Below are 21572 nucleotides of genomic sequence, written 5' to 3'. Positions count from 1 at the left end.
TCTCTTTTGTTTTCTGCCTAGAGAAGTTCCTTTAACATTTGTTGTAGAGCTGGTTTGGTGGGCTGAATTCTCTTAGCTTTTGCTTCTTTGTAAAGGTTTTAATTTCTCCATCGAATCTGAATGAGACCCTTGCTGGGTAGAGTAATCTTGGTTGTAGGTTTTCCCCTTTCATCCCTTTAAGTATGTCCTGCCACTCCCTTCTGGCTTGCAGAGTTTCTGCTGAAAAATAACAGTTAATAAGCTGTTAACCTCATGGGGATTCCCTTGTATGTTATTTGTTGCTTTTCCCTTGCTGCTTGTAATATTTTTTCTTTGTATTTAATTTTTGACAGTTTCATTACTATGTGTCTTGGCATGTTTCTCCTTGGATTTATCCTGTATGGCACTCTCTGTGCTTCCTGGACTTGACTATTTCCTTTCCCATATTAGAGAAGTTTTCAACTATAATCTCTTCAAATATTTTCTCAGTCCCTTTCTTTTTCTCTTCTTCTTCTGGAACCCCTATAATTCAAATGTTGGTGCATTTAATGTTGTCCCAGAGGTCTCTGAGACTGTCCTCAGTTCTTTTCATTCTTTTTTCTTTATTCTGCTCTGAGGCAGTTATTTCCACTATTTTATCTTCCAGGTCACTTATCCATTCTTCTGCCTCAGTTATTCTGCTATTGATTCCTTCTAGAAGTTTTTAAATTTCATTTATTGTGGTGTTCATCATTGTTTGTTTGCTCTATAGTTCTTCTAGGTCCTTGTTAAACATTTCTTGTATTTTCTCCATTCTATTTCCAAGATTTTGGATCATCTTTAGTATCATTACTCTGAATTCTTTTTCAGGTAGACTGCTTATTTCCTCTTCATTTGTTTGGTCTGGTGGGTTTTTACCTTGCTCCTTCATCTGCTATGTGTTTCTCTGTCTTCTCATTTTGCTTAACTTACTGAGTTTGAGGTCTCTTTTCACAGGCTGCAGGTTCGTAGTTCCCGTTGGATTTGCTGTCTGCCCCCAGTGGCTAAGGTTGGTTCAGTGGGTTGTATAGGCTTCCTGGTAGAGGGGACTAGTGCCTATGTTCTGGTGGATGAGGCGGGATCTTGTCTTTCTGGTGGGCAGGACCATGTCTGGTGGTGTGTTTTGGGGTGTCTGTGAACTTATTATGATTTTAGGCAGCCTCTCTGCTAATGGATGGGGTTGTGTTCCTGTCTTGCTAGTTGTTTGGCATGGGGTGTCCAGCACTGGAGCTTGTTGGTCATTGAGTGGAGCTGGGTCTTAGTGTTGAGACAAGAGATCTCTACGAGAGCTCTCGTCGATTGATATTACAAGGGGCTGGGAGGTCTCTGGTGGACCAATGTCCTGTACTCAGCTCTCCCACCTCAGAGGCTCAGGCCTGACATCTGGCCAGAGCACCAAGACCTGGTCAGCCACACGGCTCAGAAGAAAAGGGAAAAAAGAAAGAAAGAAAAATAAAGTTATTAAAATAAAAAATAAATTATTAAAATTAAAAAATAAAGTAATTAAAAGAAGAGAGCAACCAAACCAATAAACAAATCCACCAATGATAACAAGCACTAAAAACTATCCTAAAAAAAAAAAAGCAGACAGACAGAACCCTAGGACAAATGGTAAAAGCAAAGCTATACAGACAAAATCACACAAAGAAGCATACACATACACACTCACAAAAAGAGAAAAAGGGGAAAAAAAAAATATATATATATATAAAGGAAGAGAGCAACCAAATCAATAAACAAATCTACCAATGATAATAAGTTCTAAATACTAAACTAAGATAAACATAAAACCAGAAACAAATTAGATGCAGAAAGGAAACCCCAAGTCTACAGTTTCTCCCAAAGTCCACTGCCTCAGTTTTGGGATGATTCATTGTCTATTCAGATATTCCAGGGATGCAGGGTACATCAAGTTGATGGTGGAGATTTAATCTGCTGCTCCCGAGGCTGCTGGGAGAGATTTCCCTTTCTCTTCTTTGTTCGCACAGCTCCTGGGGTTCAGGTTTGGATTTGGCCCCGCCTCTGCGTGTAGGTCACCCTCTGGCATCTGTTCTTTTGGGAGGTCTGAGGTCTTCTGCCAGCGTTCAGTAGGTGTTCTGTAGGAGCTGTTCCACATGTAGATGTATTTTTGATGTATTTGTGGGGAGGAAGGTGATCTCCACGTCTTACTCCTCTGCCATCTTGAAGGTCCTCCCCGCCAACTGATTCTTTAAATCTGGCCCAGACTCTTTTATTTATTTATTTATTTATTTATGGCTGTGTTGGGTCTTCATTGCTGCGCACGGGCTTTCTCTAGTTGTGGTGAGTGGCGGCTACTCTTTGCTGCAGTGCGCGGGCTTCTCATTGTGTTGGCTTCTCATTGCGGAGCACAGGCTCTAGGCGTGTGGGCTTCAGTAGTTGCAGCACGCGGGCTCAGTAGTTGTGGCTCGCAGGCTCTAGAGTGCAGGTTCAGTAGTTGTGGCGCACAGGCTTAGTTGCTCCGTGGCATGTGGGATCTTCCCAGATCAGGGCTCGAACCCGTGTCCCCTGCATTGGCAGGAGGATTCTTAACCACTGCGTCACCAGGGAATCCCGGCCCAGACTCTCTAAAAAATCTGGCCCACTGCCTAATTTTGCACAGCACAGGAGCTAAAAATGGTTTTTACATTTTAAAATGATGGAAAAATATCAAAAGTAGAATAGCATTTCGTCATGTGAACGTTATATGAAATTCAGATATCCTGTCCAATATAAGTAAAGTTGTATTGGAACACAGCATAGTCATTTGTTTACCTAGTGTATACAGCTGTTTTTGTGCTAAAAGGGCTGAGTTGAGTAGTTGTGAGAGACCTTAAGGCATGCAATGAGGAAAACATTTACTATCTGACTTTTTATAGAAAAGCTTGCTGAGCCCTGCTTAGAGATCAGATTCAGGGAGAAGTTATTTGTGTGCATGTCTGTTTGCTTATTGATGGACGATGCTTTCGTGTTGGGCGTACCTGGCCTGTGATGTGGTCATCAAAGAAGCTGTAGGAGTGCAGTGGTCCATATTCTCCTACTTTCCTCATTTCCTTCCCAAAGTCAGAAGAACGTTATTATGTGAGAAAATTAGATTATTAAAGGGACTGTGACAAGTATCATGGTAACAAATGGGAAGATCTACATATTGACTCAAGAAGTTATGGATTTCTTATCTAATTTGAAGACTTAACATTAGTTCTGTTCCTATATTCCAAAATTTGAAGTGATTTCCTCTTTGGGTCTGAGAAATCTTTTGAAAGGCAAAAATCTTTTATCCTTATGACTCATCATAAAACACAGTGCCATATCGGATGGGCCCTTTGTTCAGTGGCATTATCCCATTGAATGGTTCCATTGGGTTTATACTTGCATTTGGCTGTCAGTAGGATACGATTAACAACTGGATAGTAGGAAATACCTTTTAGCAGAATATCTAGGGTATCCTGCTCATTTCCCATCACAGTTGAATTAATTAACATTCATGGCTGACATCGATTCTTCTACCTACCATAATATATATGAAAATTTGAAATTAATATAAAAGTCATACTGCTACCAGTAAAAAAATGTTAACAATAGTACCATAAAATATTATAAAATTGAAAATATGAGTCATTATGATTCAAAATCCCTATTGTGTACACGACTGACCTCAGCTGTCCCCTCTTGTTTTGTTCTGTTTCAGAGGTTGAAGGCTGCGTTGACTCATCACCCTGCTGCCATGTCAAATGGGAATATGAACACCATGGGACACATGATGGAAATGATGGGGTCCCGTCAGGACCAGACGCCACACCATCACATGCACTCACACCCACATCAGCACCAGACACTGCCAGCCCATCACCCCTACCCACACCAGCACCAGCACCCAGCACACCATCCTCATCCTCAGCCCCATCACCAGCAGAACCACCCACATCATCACTCCCACTCCCACCTTCATGCACACCCGGCACATCACCAGACCTCGCCACACCCACCCCTGCACTCCGGCAACCAAGCACAGGTACACCTTTTTCATCATCTCTTTCTCCCTTCTCGTTAACAGTACAAACTCAAATATGGGGCTCATTGGCAGCAACCTTGTTTGACAAGCCCAGGTGTTCTATCTGACTCTCTGGGGGGGGGGGGGGGCTCTGTTCATTTCCTAAGAGGTAATGGTTACCCATAAGACCCTACCAGATCATAGTTTCTATAACTAATAAGGTAAATATCAGGTTTAGTTTCTAGGGGCAAACGTAAGCTTCAAGTTCTCCAAAATCTATTTTGCAGTGTGTTATAATGTTAACCCTAAAAAAGTAACACCAATGAAGGATTAAGAATTTAAACTTTAAAGAAAGATGTGAAAAAAGGATGACAAAAATAAGTTAATTCTAACCATGGTTCTATCTGCAGTACTTTATAACATCCTAGAGACTCAATTTTGTCACCTGCAAAATGGAAGTTAAATACAATGGGCAATCTTCTGAATAACAGTAAGTGTTAAAAATATAAAGGGTAACAATTTCAGGCAGACAAAGAGGCCCGGTAATGGATGTTAGGGTGTAAGGTGTTGTGTAAATGGTAAAGAAAGGTGACTCATTCCACCCAGTGAGAAATGTGTTGGAGGGAGAAGGCAGAGAGCCAGGCTCTGTAGATGATCAGTTCAAGGGGAAGGCCAAATCCCAGTGGTGGAAAGTCACCAGGAGTGGCTAGAAAGAAAGCCAGCATTTAGACACAACTGGAAGAGGGTCGGGGGATCTGGCAGACGTTACGTCACCCAGCCCAAGAAGAGAGGCGGGTCCATGTACCCGAGTGAGTTTTAGTAAGAGGATGAAGGGCATGTATAGGAGCACGGCTAGTCCTAGACATTTTGGACCTTCAAGTGGGATGACCTTTGTCAGTTCCCTCCACCCACTCAAACTGCCAGGTTCCAACCAGCTGGGTCAGAATGGTGTCAGAAGCTTTGGATCACACTTATTCACTGTCTCCTCCATTGTCTGCCTCTGTACCTCTCACCGGGCAGCTTTTAGAGATCTTGCATCAACCCCTCCAACACACACCAAACCTGGACAGCCATCCACAAAATGTGTTATCCATAAGCAACTCTCCATTCAATAGATAAGCTTATTTATTAGCTAAGCTTACTTTTGCAAAGTTCTTAGAGGTATTCTATATAGAAAATAAGAGTGTAGGCTTTGGAGTGAGAAAACTTTCATTCTTTGCCCACCTTACTTGTTGTATGACTGTGGTCAGTAGATGAACGTCTCTAAGCCTCAGTTTTCCCATCTGTAAAATGGGGTGATAATAGACCAAGCTCATAGACCCTCAGGAGTATTAAATAAGAGAATGTTTTGCCCTTGGCACAGTTTTCAATACATGAGAGCCATGATTAATTCCAAACCGAATAATGTGATAGAAGCTTAGCAAGTAGTTTAGCAATAAAATGCTATCCAAAGCACCTTTTTAGTCATGTGCCATAGTAGGACATATATTTAGAAGGGAAAAAGAGAACTATAATAGATCGACTATAAACTATAATAAGGTCAAAGATAGGCAGAGAGAGTCACATGTATACTTATATTTTTTAAAAATGGATAGCATCAAGTTTTGGTTGCATTTGTGAGCGAGTTACTTCACAGACAAGCTTAACAGTTCATTAAATATAAAAGCCATTCATTAGCTAATTACGAATTAGCCAATTGCCCTCCATCTCAAGTCAGTAAGTGGCCAGTTTTATATGCAATCAGTTAATTGCCTTTATAATTGGCTGCACAAAGTTGCTTTTTTATCCTGTGCTACTAAAAAGAAAGAGTCCAGGTTGGTCTTGTTGAAATTTGAACAAGATCATTTAGACCGTATTCAAAATGCCACTGTTAACTGTATTAACTTGGTTGATACTGAGATTCTTGTCATGTGGCCTAATTGTATGATTGTCAGAACAACAGAAGTTTATTAAGGTCATCCAACTCTGAGATTCTAAGACGACTTGGAATAAATTCTGTCATTTTGAAATTACAGTTAATTATTTTTGATCAAAATTTTCAGAGCATCTGTGTCAACAGAATGCCATTCTATTTATTTTACTGAAGTATAGTTGGTTTATGATATTGTGTTAGTTTCAGGTGTACAGCAACGTGATTTGGTTATGCATATATATATCTATATTCTTTTTTATTCTTTTCCATTATAGTTTATTACAAGAACTATGAATATAGTTCCCTGCGCTATACAGTAAATCCTTCTTGTTTATCTGTTGTATGTATGGTAGTGTGCCTCTGTTAATCCCATACTTCCAATTTATCCCTCCCACCCCACCCCTACAGAATGCTATTTTAAAAAGATAATGATAGGTAACGATAATTATCGTTTTTGATAATTTTGTTTAAAGCACAAATTCTGGTCTTAGGGTTGCATTTTCAATTTCTCCTGGCTTCTTGCGATTCTTTTGCATATAAGAATGTGACTTCAGAGTCCTGGTACCACTCCTTGGCCACCAGGAATTTCTCTTAACCAAACCACACCTTGACCCTGAACCTGGACTGCACCTGAAACCACCATGTAACTTACCCCTTTGGGTAAAGGCAGAGGAGAAGCATCAGGGGGTAAAGGCTTGTTAACGTTAGCGTGGTAGAATACAGTATCGAAAGAGAGGTCCCTGCACCGGAGATTAAAACCCAGTTTTACCTACTTGAGAGTCTTGTCTAGGGCTGGCAGTGAGAGATCACTAATTCATACAAAGAAATGAATGAATGTATTTCATTCATTTTTTGCCTGTTAATCCCATACTCCCAATTTATCCCTCCCACCCCACCCCGACAGAATGCAAAAATAGCCAGGTTAGCGCCTTCTTTCCTAGTGCTTTGCTTTGCGGTGGTTAGCTCAGAAGTTACTGCACCTGAAATGACTAGTGCTAAACGTTTGCCAATAACAAGGAATACATCTTCATCAGCCGCTCTGGTGAGTAAGATCTTAGACAATTTATTTTGTTATTCCTCTGTGATTCGGAGGAAAGGAATTGCCAATAAACAGTTTTAGAAAATGTCTTTGCTTTAAACAAAATTACTGAGATGCAATCTAACCTCAGTCCTGAGACTGATTCTTTTTCAGTTAGTCATGGAGGGTTTGATAGAGTTAGTTTAGGATTAAAATATATCATCATCAGTCAGCTGATGTCAACCAGGAGCCATTATTAGTGCAATTACAGTCGTTCTGATTGATTTCAATCATAGGGTTGGAATGTGGTAGAAAAGGTGGCTGGGTTTCACTTTTAAAACTTTTTGCCTGTTATTTCTGCAGGTTAAATGCCTCTTGTAAAACAACTTTATAGGTATTACAGCCATAAGCCTGAGTGACTGAGCAATGAGAGGGAGGAGAAAAAAAACACCACCACCCTTTATTGAGAATGAAGAAAAGGGAAGGAGTGAAGTGCATTAGGGAAGCATTAGGTGTCCAGACTCATCAACAGTCAGTCATAGAAATTTCACTAGGTGCTGAGTGTCTGCTGTATGAAGGGAAATAAAGCCATATGTGTGGGAGTCCCTAAAACCTTAGATGTTGTTGAGCCCCATGCAGACCTTACAAGGAATCTATAAGCATAGTAAAACTTTTTAGTAAAGTGCTTTGCCACTCCTAGGATTTCCTTATAATGTAAGTATATACAACCACCCCTCCCTGTCAACAGACACGGTGTATTAACAGGGCTCAGTGCTGCATCACGATGGACTTTCGAAGGCCCCGCTTCCCCATCACCTAGAAATTCACCCACTCACCATCTCCTGTAACTCCTTCAGCCTTGGTCAAGCTCTGAGGAGGAGACAGGCCCATTTGCAGTTTGCAGGTCCAGCTAGGCATTTGCAGTAAGAACTGTGAAATTGTGACAAAAGGATTTCAGCTGCTTTCCAGGCTTCACGGGGTTCTTTTGATAGGAGTCACAATGGCAGTGCTGTCCCAGAGGTGTGTTCTAGGAACATGGTTTTGACACCATTAGTATGAAAGGCATTCACAACCTGCCCAGAAGGAGTTTTCTGCAGATGACAGAAGACTCATCAGTAGGGTGACTGACAGTCACCCTGACCTCTGTTTTCACCTGTGCCATACATTGGCACTTTGAGATTTTACAAGGCACCTTAAAATATTTTTAACATCTGAGGAGAAAAAAAAGTTTCTTCTATCGTGATTCAGCCAAATGCCAGTCAGGGGGAAAAAATCTACTTGACTCTCTTTTCGCAGATCATCCCTGTATCTTTTGCCAAAATATCACAGAAGATAGCGGGGTGATGCTTTTCCTTCTCATGAGCGTGATCTCATTGTTGACTTCATTCTTAGAAAACAAGTGTAACGTGCTAACTAAAACAAGCGACTCCCTGTGTTTTGCATTTCAACACCTTACCCAGCCGTTCCTCCTCTCTCCCCATCACCCCCTCCCCCTCTCTTTCCCAGCAGGTTTCACCAGCGACACAACAGATGCAGGCCACCCAGACGATACAGCCGCCTCAGCCCACAGGGGGGCGCCGGCGAAGGGTGGTGGATGAGGATCCTGACGAGAGGCGGCGGAAATTTCTGGAACGGAACCGGGCAGCCGCCACCCGCTGCAGACAGAAGAGGAAGGTCTGGGTGATGTCACTGGAAAAGAAAGCAGAAGAACTCACCCAGACAAACATGCAGCTTCAGGTGCAGGCCACTGTCTCTCTCCACAGGACTCAAAGGCCCTGTGTAACGTTGGCATTTCCTGCCCCGGCAGGCACTTGTTGACCTAAGCACTAACACCACCCCTTAGCCCACAGAGCAACTGCAGGCTGATTCCTCAAGGTTTATTAGTTCCGAGACACTCTACAAAACAAAACAACCATTCGGTTTTACATCGGTCTGCTCTGAGGAGGGAAACCCTGCCCAATTAATTTATAGGGCTGGGAGCAGAAGCTTGGTCAGACAGAGGTTCAAACTCTTGTTCCGTACCTACCTGCTGGGTTTAACCTCTCTGGCTCTCAGTTTCCTCACCTATAAAATGGGAATAATAACCTCATAAAGTTGTTGGGAGGAATAAATGAACTAATGTCTACAGAGCCGTTTGTACATCATAAATCTGCAACCGAAAGGCCGCTCTTTATGTCCACTGGGTGACGGGGTTGCTTCACTTTACACTAGATTATCTATATTTTTGTTTAGTGGAAAAAAGGGAGGTTTGTGTTTATTATTTTGCTCCATAAGAAAAGGCATGTTTCCATCTCATTTTTAAACTTGACAAGATTTGGATCTTGCATGATTTTTGCTTTCCATGGGTGGCTCAGTGGGGGGACATTTTATAACAAGGCCACTTCTAGGAATTTTTGAGAACCTCCAGCACCTGGAGCTTCTCCAGCGGACTTCATGCCATACACATGACACAGTTCAGGACATTTGTTCTAACACAAAAAGAAGTGCACTGTTCACCAGCAGAAGAAAAAGCAAGTGTTATATAAGTGACAAGCAGGCAGGGATAGCAGTAAAAATCGTGGATTATAGTGCTGGATTATATACAGTGCTTCCAGGAGCAGAGATAATGGCTAAAGAGTGGAGGGAAGAGGGGAGAGAATGCCTAAAATAGGGAGAATCTGCTCCTCAGTAGTTCATAGGTCACCTTCACCCCCCATCCTCTGCGCATCCTCAGAAAGGAGCAATTAGGGTGCCAAACCCCCCTTTGCGTATTTAATTCCATTAAGTGGAAATGGTCTTGAGACATCCAGTGTACAAATTGAAATTATACAAAGAAAGTTTGGGTTATACAGGGACTGACTGTCATCATTTATGGATGTTCACTCTCCCCCCAAAGTTTATCATTCTTTTAACGATAGACATGAGAAAGAAACTGGGAAACGTATATAGCAGATATGGGGGAAGTAAGTAAGATAAGAAATCCTCCCACTGGCTTGTACGAAGCTTGTGTGAAGTTGGAGACTCTGTTACCCTCTCCCCCGACCACTTACCCCCTTTTCTAATGTCGGGTCTAGCATGGAGAGTTCCTGAGTGTCTGTACTCAGTATCTGCTGAATAAATGAATGAGCTCCCCATCTCTGGAGTGTCCAAGAACTAGCTGCCTGACCACTTGGCAAAGATGCGATTTAAGGGAATCAAGCCGCAGAGTTTGGCTGGACTCAAACACCGCCGAAACCACTCTAACTTGAAAGTCTATAATTCTAGAATCTGGCAGGCCTAGTAGTATGTGAGAAGCTTTTAGGTGGACATGAGTACACATTTTTAATATTACTAATAATATTTTAATTTTTATGTGCACTGAAAAATGTAATCAGAACATCAAACCTTCAGTTTCACAGATATTTTTGGTAAGGACCAGGCTAAATCTTTAAAAAATGAGTTAATTTGTACAAACATGTTAAGTAAATAAAAGTTCTGGTGTATGTGACCTAGCAAATATCACAGCAGTGGTTTTGTAATGACTGAAATGTGAGAAGCCCTGGAATTTGCTACCAGTTCTGAGATCTGCAAGAGGATTATGAACAGGTGCAGGTTTTCTCAATCTCAGCACGATTACCTTGGGGCTCAGTAATTCTTTGTTGTCTCCAGTGCAGTGTAGATACTTAGCAGTATCCTTGACCTCTACCCTCTAGGTATCAGTAGCACTCTCTACCCCACCCCCAAGTTGTGACAACTGAAAAACGTTCAGACAATACCAAACGTCCCCCGTGGGGGGCAAGATTACCCCTGAGTGAGACCCACTGACCTAGATGAAGGAGCCTTGAGTAGTCAGCTGACATGTAATCAGATGCGGACAAGTTCTTAAATCAGTTTTAACTAAAATGAGTCCTTGCAGAATGACCCCAGGGTATTGACCATCATTCTAGAGCCTGAAGACATGGAGGGGGTCATAGCAGAGAGCCAGGAAAAGTGAGGATACTGGTTTACTTTGACGTCAGATGTGTTCATGACTTGACATATGAACATATGTTATAGCTTTCACTTAACATATAAGGTACTTAACATATAAGGTATATCCTTTATGCGAACCTAATCTACTTTTTTAAAAGAGTATATTTTAAAACATGCTTATTGCCAGAAGAGAGACTTTTTATTTTATTTATTTATTTTTGGCTGCATTGGGTCTTAGTTGTGGCTCATGGGATCTTTTGTTGCAGCTCGCGGGCTTCTCTCTAATTGTGGCACTCGGGCTCAGTAGTTGCGGCCCGGGCTTAGTTGTCCTGCAGCATGTGGGATCTTAGTTCCCCAACCAGGGCTCGAACCTGCATCCACTGCATTGGAAGGCGGATTCTTAACCACTGGAGTACCAGGGAAGTCCCAAACGTAATCTATTAATTTTCACATTTTTAGAACCAAAATGGAAGGATAAGAGATACTAGAATTCTAGCCCCTGAAAACCAGAAAAAAAGTCCTATTGGGGCCATTTAACAGGCACCAGTATTTTTGGTTGTTAAAGCAGTGCCTGAGGAAGGGACGGTCTCTGAAAAGACTACGTTGTTGGTGTTTCCAACCACTGCTTTGCTTCACAGGGACAGAAACCACAAGGGCTCCATGTTTTCTGTGATGCCGAGTGCTCTGCATCATGCCGTGTGATGCTGGAGAGGATATGCAGATTCTGCTACCTTTGAATGACCCTTTCCCTCTCACTGGACCTTTGTCAAAAGAAAAAGTTGTCTCTCTTGAGGCTGGTCCAGTGAGCCAAATTTAAAGTAAACAGAAATGGAAGGTGCTACACAAACAAACTCCCTCCAAAAGGAATATCCAAGGTCTGGATGGCCAGCTGCCACTTTTGAGTTGTCTTCCAGCATAAATCTAGTTAGGCTGCAGAGCTTCAGATTGGAAAAATTAGAACTGAGAAAACAAAATCAAACTCCCAGACTTCATTTCCTCATCTCACAACAAATCTCTACCCAAGAGGTCAACACAGGTATAGGAATTGGAAATATTAGAAACCACCCAATCTGACATTTTATTTGGGAGAAACTGAGTCTCGGGGGACACGAGAAGTCTTCCTGAAAGTCACACAACCAGCAAGTAGTAGGATGAAAACCCAAGCGAGTCGTCTCTTGACCTAACCCACTGCTCTGTGATCTTTCATTCTAGAAAGTTCTTCAACTATGAAGGAATCCACATTCTTTTCACTGACAGAGTGGCTGAGATCAGCTCTAAATTCATCAACTACTAATGTGGTGCTCAGTGGATTGTGTTCAATAGATGATACGGAAATCGTCTGGTCGCCCACGGAAATAATTGCTTTTCTTTTTCAGTACAAAGACACATGGCCTAAGTCGCTGCTGAAATTTTAGACACACGAGCTCAGGTTTAGGACTTGGCAAGAGAATAGGCCAGATGGGAACTGTTGCTGTACAAATTGAAAGTCCTTTGTTTTAGAATGAACCAAACCTGGCCTCAGTTAATCTACAAAAAAAAAAAAAAAAAAAAAAAAAATAGGGGAGGGGCTATGTGGCAGGGCTCATTTTGATAATTATTTTTTTGGCATGGACTACTGCTTGCATCAAAAAGCATTTGGAGTTTATCATATTAACAAAATGACATCCCCCCAAAACTGAAAATGTAGCTATTAGGGACTTCTTGGAGTGCTTGTTTAAAGTATGTTATTACAGTGTTGAATGTCTATATAGGGGTGCTGCTTCATCCCAAGGCAACTTTATGGGTTTAAGAACAGATTAATCTTAACTACATCTATACTCTTACAGTCCCTATTTAAATGGCTAAACTTTTAGGAGTAGCAAACCCAAACTAGTTTAGAAAAAAGAATGAAGAGCTGATTTCAGCAAGAGAATCAATACTTATTATTAATACTTTGCTTTTGCAAAGTGCTTCTATATGAAGACCTATAGTTATTATTAGAAACTACACAAGGGAGTAAAAAAAAAAATTGGTGATTTGCATCAATTCATAATGCAAGGCAATTCAGAATAAGAAAATGTCTCCAGAAGTCCTGGTTTCTATTTCCCTACTAGAACTGCAGGCCACTTTTGATTTCTTTTATGCATTTTGAAACATTTGCTGTCTGGTTCTTCTCTTCCAAAATGTATTCAAGGTGATTTCTATTAATGTTATCTTGAAAAGGATTTTTATTTAAAATATAGTCTAGTATTTGTGCATTTCCTACATCAGTCGGTCTATCAATATAGAATGATATCTATCAGTATCTATCAATATGGAATGTTTATGCATGTGCACAGCACACATGATTCACTCCGCTTCCTCTAGGGCAGAGATTCTCTACTGTTTTTAACCCAGATGCTCCCTTATGGAATCTGATGAAGGCTCTGTAGACTCTCACAATATGGAAATGTACATGGACTTGAAATTTTGCACAAAAGTGAAACTGTAAATGTTGCTTTGGAATCTGCCCTGTTAAGATTTGGAAGTACAGGAGGTGCTAGAACTGGCTCCCTTAGGAAATATAAGACTTGATATATAAGCCCATTTGAGAACACCAGAAGCAATTAACTAGTGAATAAAAAATCAAGATGGAGACCTTCATTAGATTATTAGGTAATTAGCATTCTCAATAGAAGGCAACTCACAGAATAAAAAACTATCTTGCAGGAAGTAACTAGAAAACTAGTCCAACCACCTTGTTTTACACTAGGTTGGTGTGGCAATTTGGGGAGCCAAACCCGATTATTCTCAACTCTCATTTGAGAGTTCCTTTTTCCGCTGGAAGCTGCCCCATGAATTTCTGTTGCTTCTCTGGCCATTAGACTTTTATTTAGTCCTTATCAGTATCGTACTTATGTGTGCATGATCTAAGCAAGAGGGAGGCTGATTGCTCTTGTCTATGGAGAATATTAATTGGCATTCATTTTCCAACCCTAACATAGCTAAATAACATAATTACTAATATATTACATTAAGAAATATGTCCATATTCACATATATCTTTAAATGATGGTCAGTTGTTACAGTGCTCTCCAGGTTCCTACATTTTTACAGACCCTCACAACTCCCAGGTCCTCAGTTTCTATACTTACAATGTATTGGTTTATTAATAAAGTGCTTTGCTGTCCAGAGACAAAAAAATGCCACTAAAATCATCTATTTTCTATGGGGCTTTGGTTATAGGCCAGGACACCACATACACTGTTTGTTGTGGTGATTGGTGCTGTTTTATTGTGGCCTCTCATGAAAGCAAAAGGTTTATCCTGAAATGGTTTGGGATATGCCAAGTATTGTAGGCAGTTAGCTCCTTGCAATTGTAGGAGCCCGAAGAACGGAATTCAAGGTGTTTTTTTTTAAGGAAGGGGCAACGTACACTTCGAGTCTGGGGGATGGAAGACTGCCTAGAAAAGGTGTGACTGCTGAGGACACAGAGGAGGAAGAAATGGAGACTAAAATCATCCCCTCCAAGGCAGCCGCCAAGTGAGACTTTTCTTTTCTTCCAGAAGTAGAAGAAGGCAACAGAGTCCTGTTGTTTTATTTTAAATACTTTCCTCGTTTGTTTCCTAGATCATGGAAGAAAAGTATGGCTGGATTCACTAAGGACTGGAGCGTTACTCCACTTTCTTAGAACCATTGTCTACAACGGACAGTTTCCCCTTAGGGTCCAGGTGTCTAGCAGTTGTGATTTCAGAAAAGTGTTATCTCTATAGTCCAAATACAAATCATGTCACATTTCATTTTGAGGCCAAATATGTATACATTCAAACATCTTAGTTTTTTCTCCTTTTTCTGTTCTGTTTTTGTCTGTTTTGTTTTTAACCAGGGGCTGCCTTCTGTTTAATGGTCTAAAAGTAACTTTCTTTTACACAGGCTATTTTAAGCAGAGGGGGAGCTGGGAAAAGGAAGGATGGCTATCTGAATTTAAATGGGCATAAAATTAGAGAAAAAAATAGTGTTTAAGGCTAAAATAAATTGTCCTATAAATAAACTTGTCCCACTGACCCCCAAATTGACAAGGGTCACTTTCAGCTTTGATAGGGCCCCTTATCAACTGCACTCATTTGGAGGTGGGAGGTGCAATTCACCTTCCTGAACGTTCTCAAATTTAAGAGCAGTTTTCCTGTGAAATTAAGTGATTTATTCATCATTAGTGCTAATTTCTCAGGCATTTAAAAAAAAATTTATTGGAGTATAGTTGATTCACAATGTTGTGTTAGTTTCAGGTGTACAGCAAAGTGAATCAGTTATACATATACACATACCCATTCTTTATTAGATTCTTTTCCCATATAGATTATTTCAGAATATTGAGCAGAGTTCCCTGTGCTATACAGTAGGTCCTTATTAGTTATCTGTTTTATATATAGTAGTGCATATATGTTAATCCCAGTCTCCTAACTTATCCCTCCCCGCTTTCGTCAGATAGGCATAAAAGCCTTGTAGATGAGATTTTTATTATTTTTTTATTCATGCTACTCAACATTTGATTACTTATAATGTTTTTTGCAAATGAGTCTGAAATTAGGAGGTATTCTTTGAAACAATTTTCCAAAAAATTTTTTAATTAACTTCAGAATCCCAAACTTACTTTTTAGGTGATAAATACATGCCTCAAAAGCCAAGTTCATACTGAAAGTGTAGATACAACTTAATGACAAATGTTAAAACACCTTCTTCTGTGTGCATGCTTTTGAAACGTCTCCTCCACGTGGAGTGTAATTGCGGGGCAGCCACAAATGAACATGGGCCAGAGAGAGGTGTTACTTATCACAACTGTAAAATGGCTTATTTGCTACGTTTACAGTTTACTTTTATCAAGTGGCAGCACCTTGGAAGCATCTGTTCTACATTTATACAGTTGTCCCTCAATATCAGCGGGTATTGGTTCCAAGACTGGCCTCAGATCCCATAATCCGCTTATGCTCAAACCCCATCCTCAGCCCTCTGTATCCGTGGTTCCGCATCCTCAGATTCTGTCAACTGCTAATCATGTAGTATTGTTATCTATGGAAAAAATCTGCACGGAAGTGGACCCGCACAGTTCAGACCCGTGTTGTTCAAGGGTCAACTGTATTTGTAGACGACGGTGCCAAGTACATTATTCCACAAACTATGAACCTATCTTTGTGAATTACTACATAAAGTGGAGATTTGTGGCACTTATCTAAGTAAATCCACAACACCCTGATATTGAGGAGGGAAAAAGTTTATAGACTGAAATTAGCCAAACTAGTTAATGAACCAGTCAAATTAACTCAGTCATGGCCCTAAACTCTATTGCCCTTGGCCTCCCTGGGCTGACCTGATCCCACCAATCGAGGACCTACGTTTGCTCTGTATACTTCCATGCTTCCTCCTAAGTGGCATCAGGCAGAAGGACGTGCTTTGTTGAACTCTAGCCCATGAAGAACTTCTTTTGGGAAATCGGCTTATTCTGAGGGCATTTCAGTTTGAAGCCGCTCACCCTGCCACACAGTTCCTCCCCGTGCCTCACGTTCACCTTCTATTCGTGGTCAATGTCAAACCTGAACCTGTAAGATAGCATGGGGACTTCCCTGGCAGTCCAGTGGTTAAGACTTTGCCTTCCAGTGCAGGGGGTGTGGGTTCGATCCCTGGTCGGGGAGCTAAGATCCCACATGCCCTGCAGCCAAACAACCAAAATATAAAACAGAAGCAGTATTGTAACAAATTTCAATAAAGACCTTAAAAACACATGGTCCATGTCAAAAAAAAAAAAAAAAAAAACTTAAAAAAAAAAGACAGCCTGAAGAGATTATGAGAGCTAAATTTATTGAGCACTTCGTATGTGCTAGGCATTGTTCTGCGTGTTTTGCATGTTACCTCATTTAATCCTCACAACAACTCAAAGAACTTTGTACTATTTTCATTCCCATCCAAGGTTGCTAGAGCTTAGCTGGGTTATGTTACCTGCCTAGAGTCACCCAGTCTGTAGAATGGAGGGTCCCACCTAAGTAACTTTTAATAGGATTAAGCTCTTGAGTTAAAACCTAGTCTCTTCAGAAAGCCCCTGGGAAACCTGAGGGCCAAATCAAAGGCAAGCTACAAATTTTCAGGTGAATCCCGTTAAATAATACTATTAATGTCATTCAGACATAACAGAAAAGAAGTGTGCCAGTTACACTGTTGAAAGTGCACGGGGCCTTGGGTTTGTATTCTCTGGTCTTCTTAACATGACTTGGATCCGTCTCTTTCCAGAATGAAGTGTCCATGTTGAAAAACGAGGTGGCACAGCTGAAACAGCTGTTGTTAACGCATAAAGACTGCCCCATAACAGCCATGCAGAAAGAATCACAAGGATATCTAAGTAAGTCATTGACTTGTTTGCTTGTTTTAGTGTCCAGTTTTTTTGCCACCAATTTCTCATTGGATTTATTGAAAGAACAAAAGTAAAGCATAGACTGCACACCCAGGTGGATATCATGCTAGAATTCTTGAGTGGCTGCCAGACTACTGCACCAGAGGGAACCCTTCTTTTCTGACCCCATTCATCACCATGACCGCCACCTCCTAATAATTTCTGGCTAGACGTTCCCTGGCATTCCACATTGTAAAATCCCACCAAATTCCAATCCGGCAGCCAGTAGGAGCCCAATTACTGGCGGGCTAGCAGTCTTTTATGGGCTGGGAAACAGGCTTTGGGTGAATTATATCCAGTGCCTCAGGATATGCTGCATGTTATTCACCAGGCTGAAAAGCTAGTGACCTTGTCTCAGTTTACCAATATGTAAAGTGGATCTGTTTTTCTAGATCCCAATATCTGCACCTGGAATGTCAATAGGTTCAATGCTAATTGAGTAGGGGATGGCGGAAGAAGGGGGGATTCATGGCTGAAGGTCAATTTCTTTTCAAATAATTTTTTAGATTGAGCAACACAGATTCTCCCACCACATGTGAGTATTTTTCCACATTTGATATATGGATGGCTCTTTGAAAAGACAAGATGGGGACTTCACATGCCACAACTTAAACACATCAATTCATGTTGCTGATCTAGAAAGCATGGCTTTGCTTGTAGCTATAAACTGGGAAGGCATAGCTTTGTGACTTTAAAATGAAGTTTTGGAATTAACCTCCAGGAGAAAATGTGTGAAACGCTCCTATTTCTAGCAAGCATCTAGCAATATTTTTTGAGTAGTCTCCAAGTCCACCCAGGAAAGAGCTATATTGGTGTGTGTGTGTGTGTGTGCTTTTTCCTAGGTCCAGAGAGTAGCCCTCCTGCAAGCCCCGTCCCCACGTGCTCTCAGCAGCAGGTCATCCAGCATAACACCATCACCACTTCCTCGGCCGTCAGCGAGGTGGTAGGAAGCTCCACCCTCAGTCAGCTCACCACTCACAGAACAGACCTGAATCCGATTCTCTAAAATCCGAGGGTCAGACCTTGCCTCCAAGGAGAGCTGTCGCATATCCTGCGTCCTTTCTTTTAAGGGCATTTTTAGAATTAACTCAGACCTGGAAGACTCCTCAGCCCTTCAAAGACTGGCTTTCATTTTTATAGTTATTATGGAAATGTTGTCTTTTATACTCAGTTATATAAGCAAAAAAGGGAGTTATGCAATTAATAATCTATCAGCTTGGGAAATGCTTTGGTGCTTTTCTCCAATTTTCTGGTACCAGTTACTTGTTTATAAACTGAACTCTTTCTGTATATAGTCATGGTTTCATTCTTATCAGTCCAACCCTTTGCCTGAAACGTTGAATCTTGTTAAGCCACAGCTTTTAGCCAAAATGAGGCGTACCTAGATGTCCAGTATACAGACTGCAAGGCAACTGGGGGAGAAGTCTGATGATGTCATAGCTTATGTTGAGTTGGTGCTATGATGTCACCAGAATCCTAGATAAATGGAGAGCCTTTTCCACAACCCTGTTTCTCTTACTATAAAAAAAAGTATAAGCTCCATTGATGTCCAAATAAAATCAGCAAGCATCTCACCACCTCTCCTCCTACTCTTGGTCCACTTCCTTGAATGCCCAATTTTCCTTTCCATTTCCACTTTTACCTGGGCTCCCTATTGACTCTTTATTTTTACTTTCTGTTTTATTTTTTCCCCTTTAGCGTTGCATGCAAAGAAGAAAATAATGTTTAAAGGAAAAAAAAAAAAGCTAATGTGGACCTAGCCATGGCTTCCCTTGCCCCTGACCCATTCAACTCTTGCTTTTCACAAAACAGTAACCGGGAGATGTTTAATGTGCCTGGTTTAATGTTTTTAATAATCAGAGCAAATAAAAGGTGGCTTAGCCGTAGGTGAAGCACTGTTGAATGCCAGCTGTGGAGACGCTAGGGAAGGGAGCTTTATAGCCTCAATTGTGGGAGTCCAAATTATGATGCAGAGCTAGAGCATCATACCCTCGAATTACAACTGGTTTTATATGGCCTGTCTATAATGTTGAAAATCCATGTACTATATAATAATTCAGAAGGGCTCTGTTCACTACACAGATGATGTTGTTCAATCATTAGCTGCTAATAGCCTAAGATATATTATTATTTTTTTCTTAAGCCTATGGAACCGTCTTTGCTGTTCTGGTGGGTGAAAGTAGACAAACTACTGGAGGAACAGAGAGAGAAAGAAAACCTAATGTTTCCCTGGAGGTGCTTCCCGCCCTCCCACAGCAGTTAAAGCACTCTGGCTGCTCAAAGTATCCCCTGGATATGGCTGCTCCACTCTTCTGAATAATTCTGATTTATACTTTCAGCAACTTTCCTGGACTTGCCCATTATAAAAAGCAGATAGTCCGAACCACAGCTGTGCCTCCTTGAAACAAGCCATTCTACTGCGCTAAGGTTTTAATATCACATCTCACAAATAACTGGGGCTAATGTTCTTCTCTAGTTGTCTAGGCAGGTGCTGGTGTTTCATCTCCATTTGAATGCTTGACCTCCAAACATGTGTGTGTGTGTGTGTGTGTGAGAGAGAGTGAGAGAGAGAGAGAGAGAGAGAGAGAGAGAGAGAGAGAGAGAGAGAGAGAGAGCGCGCGCGAGCGAGCGCGCAAGATAATGGGATTTAAAAAAGTAGTATTTTACAAAAGGTGTAGCTTTTATAAGAGTTCGGTAAAGGGAAGGATGTGGGTTTTTTCTCTCAGTATAGTGTAAGAATCTATTTTGGAGAAAAAAAGAAAATATAAGGGTTATGAAGCATGGTTTTTATAACTAGTTTCAGTTTTATCTAATAACTTACTTTTTAAATCAATATTTATCAACAATCTTTTCATGTATGCAGTGCTTTCAAAAAGAAAGTTTTGAGTTTCCAGGGAAACGCATAACTTGGATATATGATCTAAAAAATCAAAACAAAAGCAAAAAAAATAAAAAGAGAAAAAAGAAAAAAATGCAAACAAGAAAAGGATTTTCTATTATATTTTAGACAAACATATCATTTTGAAGTATTTTAAATACTGAATTCAGTTATTTTGTTTTGTTTTGAATCCCAGCTGTAATAGCTGAATGGTTTAACCTAACTGGCTTCCTAAGAAGTTTAAGATTTAGCTAAAAAAGCAGTTAACATTCTTGTCTCTATTTTGAAATCAAAAATAATTTTTTCTAAACTCCTTCCTAGGACCATTTATGTGTCCCTCTAAAAAGGAGAAAGAGCTCATTGAAATATTTGGGTATTTTAATTTTTTAATTTTTAAAAAATTTTTGTTTTGCTTTAAGTGAAAAATATTTTCTTTCTTTACTGCATGCGTAGCACTTAATGAAATGGATTTTTAAAAAATCCACTGGTGATATCAGAATGTCCAAGGAGCGGGCTGTCACTAAAATTATGGTTTACTTTACTTCTGTTCCACCTCTTAATTGAAATATTTAGTTGTTAAACCAAAAGCCTCTGCAGTTAAGAACTTGCCTGAGTTTTAATTCAGCAGCTTGACGGTTTGACTGACGTGCATTATAGATAGCTCAATTATGTCTGTTTTTTATGCTAAGAAGGCAAACCACCACACACAGGTTAGCAAACGGGCCTCCACGTATAATTAGAATAAACTTCTTCTTATACTCAGGGCCTTTAGGTATGTTCATTAGCAGTGTGGAAATACAGTGAATGGAGGATGCCAGCAAGTTGTCAGAGCTTCTTGAAATCCTGAACAGAAAGGCTCATTGGTCAAATCCAACACTCGACTTATCATTATTAAATATTTCACTTGAAGGCCTAGCTTTCACCAGACTGTAGAATAATGTCTGCCTGAAAATCTCTCCATTCTTGTCCCACACTTTTTGCCAATCTGGGGAAACATTCTGCCCCGTTCTCCTCTCCCACCCAGCTACTGGGTCATCCATCCATACGGTCACAGATCAGTTGCAATGACCTTCAGAGCACCCATCCTGAGGAGGGAGGGCCCGCAGCGCAGCACTGCCTCTCCTCGTTCACAGGTGGGTTTCTGTCAGCAGGATCTGCTTCTGAAGTCACTGCCAACCTGCCTGCAAACTTCCACAGCGCCTCCCCTGCCTCCTGTGACAGGAATTAGCAGCCAAGATAGGGACACCTGATAGCGTTTCTACCAGGTCAGTCCTTACCTACACTGAGGCATTCCCATCTTAATTGTTTCTCCTTAAGACATTTCTGAACATATGCCAGGACAGGTAGAGTGAAAATCCTCCCTGTGCATGAATGGACTCGTTTTAACGCCTGGCGTGAGGTCGGATGTTTTCCCTTTACCCTTCCCCGCAGCCCTCTCCTATCTCCACATCA

The 21572-nt window shown here is 40.9% G+C and overlaps 1 protein-coding gene across 5 annotated transcripts in view; it reads left to right on the top strand.

Moving 5' to 3' along the window:
* Nucleotides 1-20257, top strand: part of CREB5 (cAMP responsive element binding protein 5) — a 410470-nt gene extending 390213 nt beyond the window's left edge. For 2 of the 5 annotated variants that reach the window (XM_082661374.1, XM_082661376.1), the window contains 4 exons: nucleotides 3683-4006; nucleotides 8425-8652; nucleotides 17083-17191; nucleotides 18085-20257. In XM_082661374.1, coding sequence (XP_082517500.1) covers nucleotides 3683-4006; nucleotides 8425-8652; nucleotides 17083-17191; nucleotides 18085-18248 — 825 coding nt within the window. In that variant the 3' untranslated portion in view covers nucleotides 18249-20257. Of the gene's footprint in view, nucleotides 1-3682; nucleotides 4007-8421; nucleotides 8653-17082; nucleotides 17192-17748; nucleotides 17778-18084 lie in introns of all 5 variants that reach the window. The other 3 variants (XM_082661372.1, XM_082661373.1, XM_082661375.1) reach the window with 2 other exon arrangements.
* The last annotated feature ends 1315 nt before the right edge of the window (nucleotides 20258-21572 follow it).

This window comes from Grampus griseus (assembly GCF_964374135.1).
Source record: "Grampus griseus genome assembly, chromosome: 9".
NCBI classification, from domain to species: Eukaryota; Metazoa; Chordata; class Mammalia; order Artiodactyla; family Delphinidae; genus Grampus; species Grampus griseus.
The sequence above is the reverse complement of the archived record's forward strand: the minus strand, read 5'-3'. Positions and strand labels throughout refer to the sequence as shown.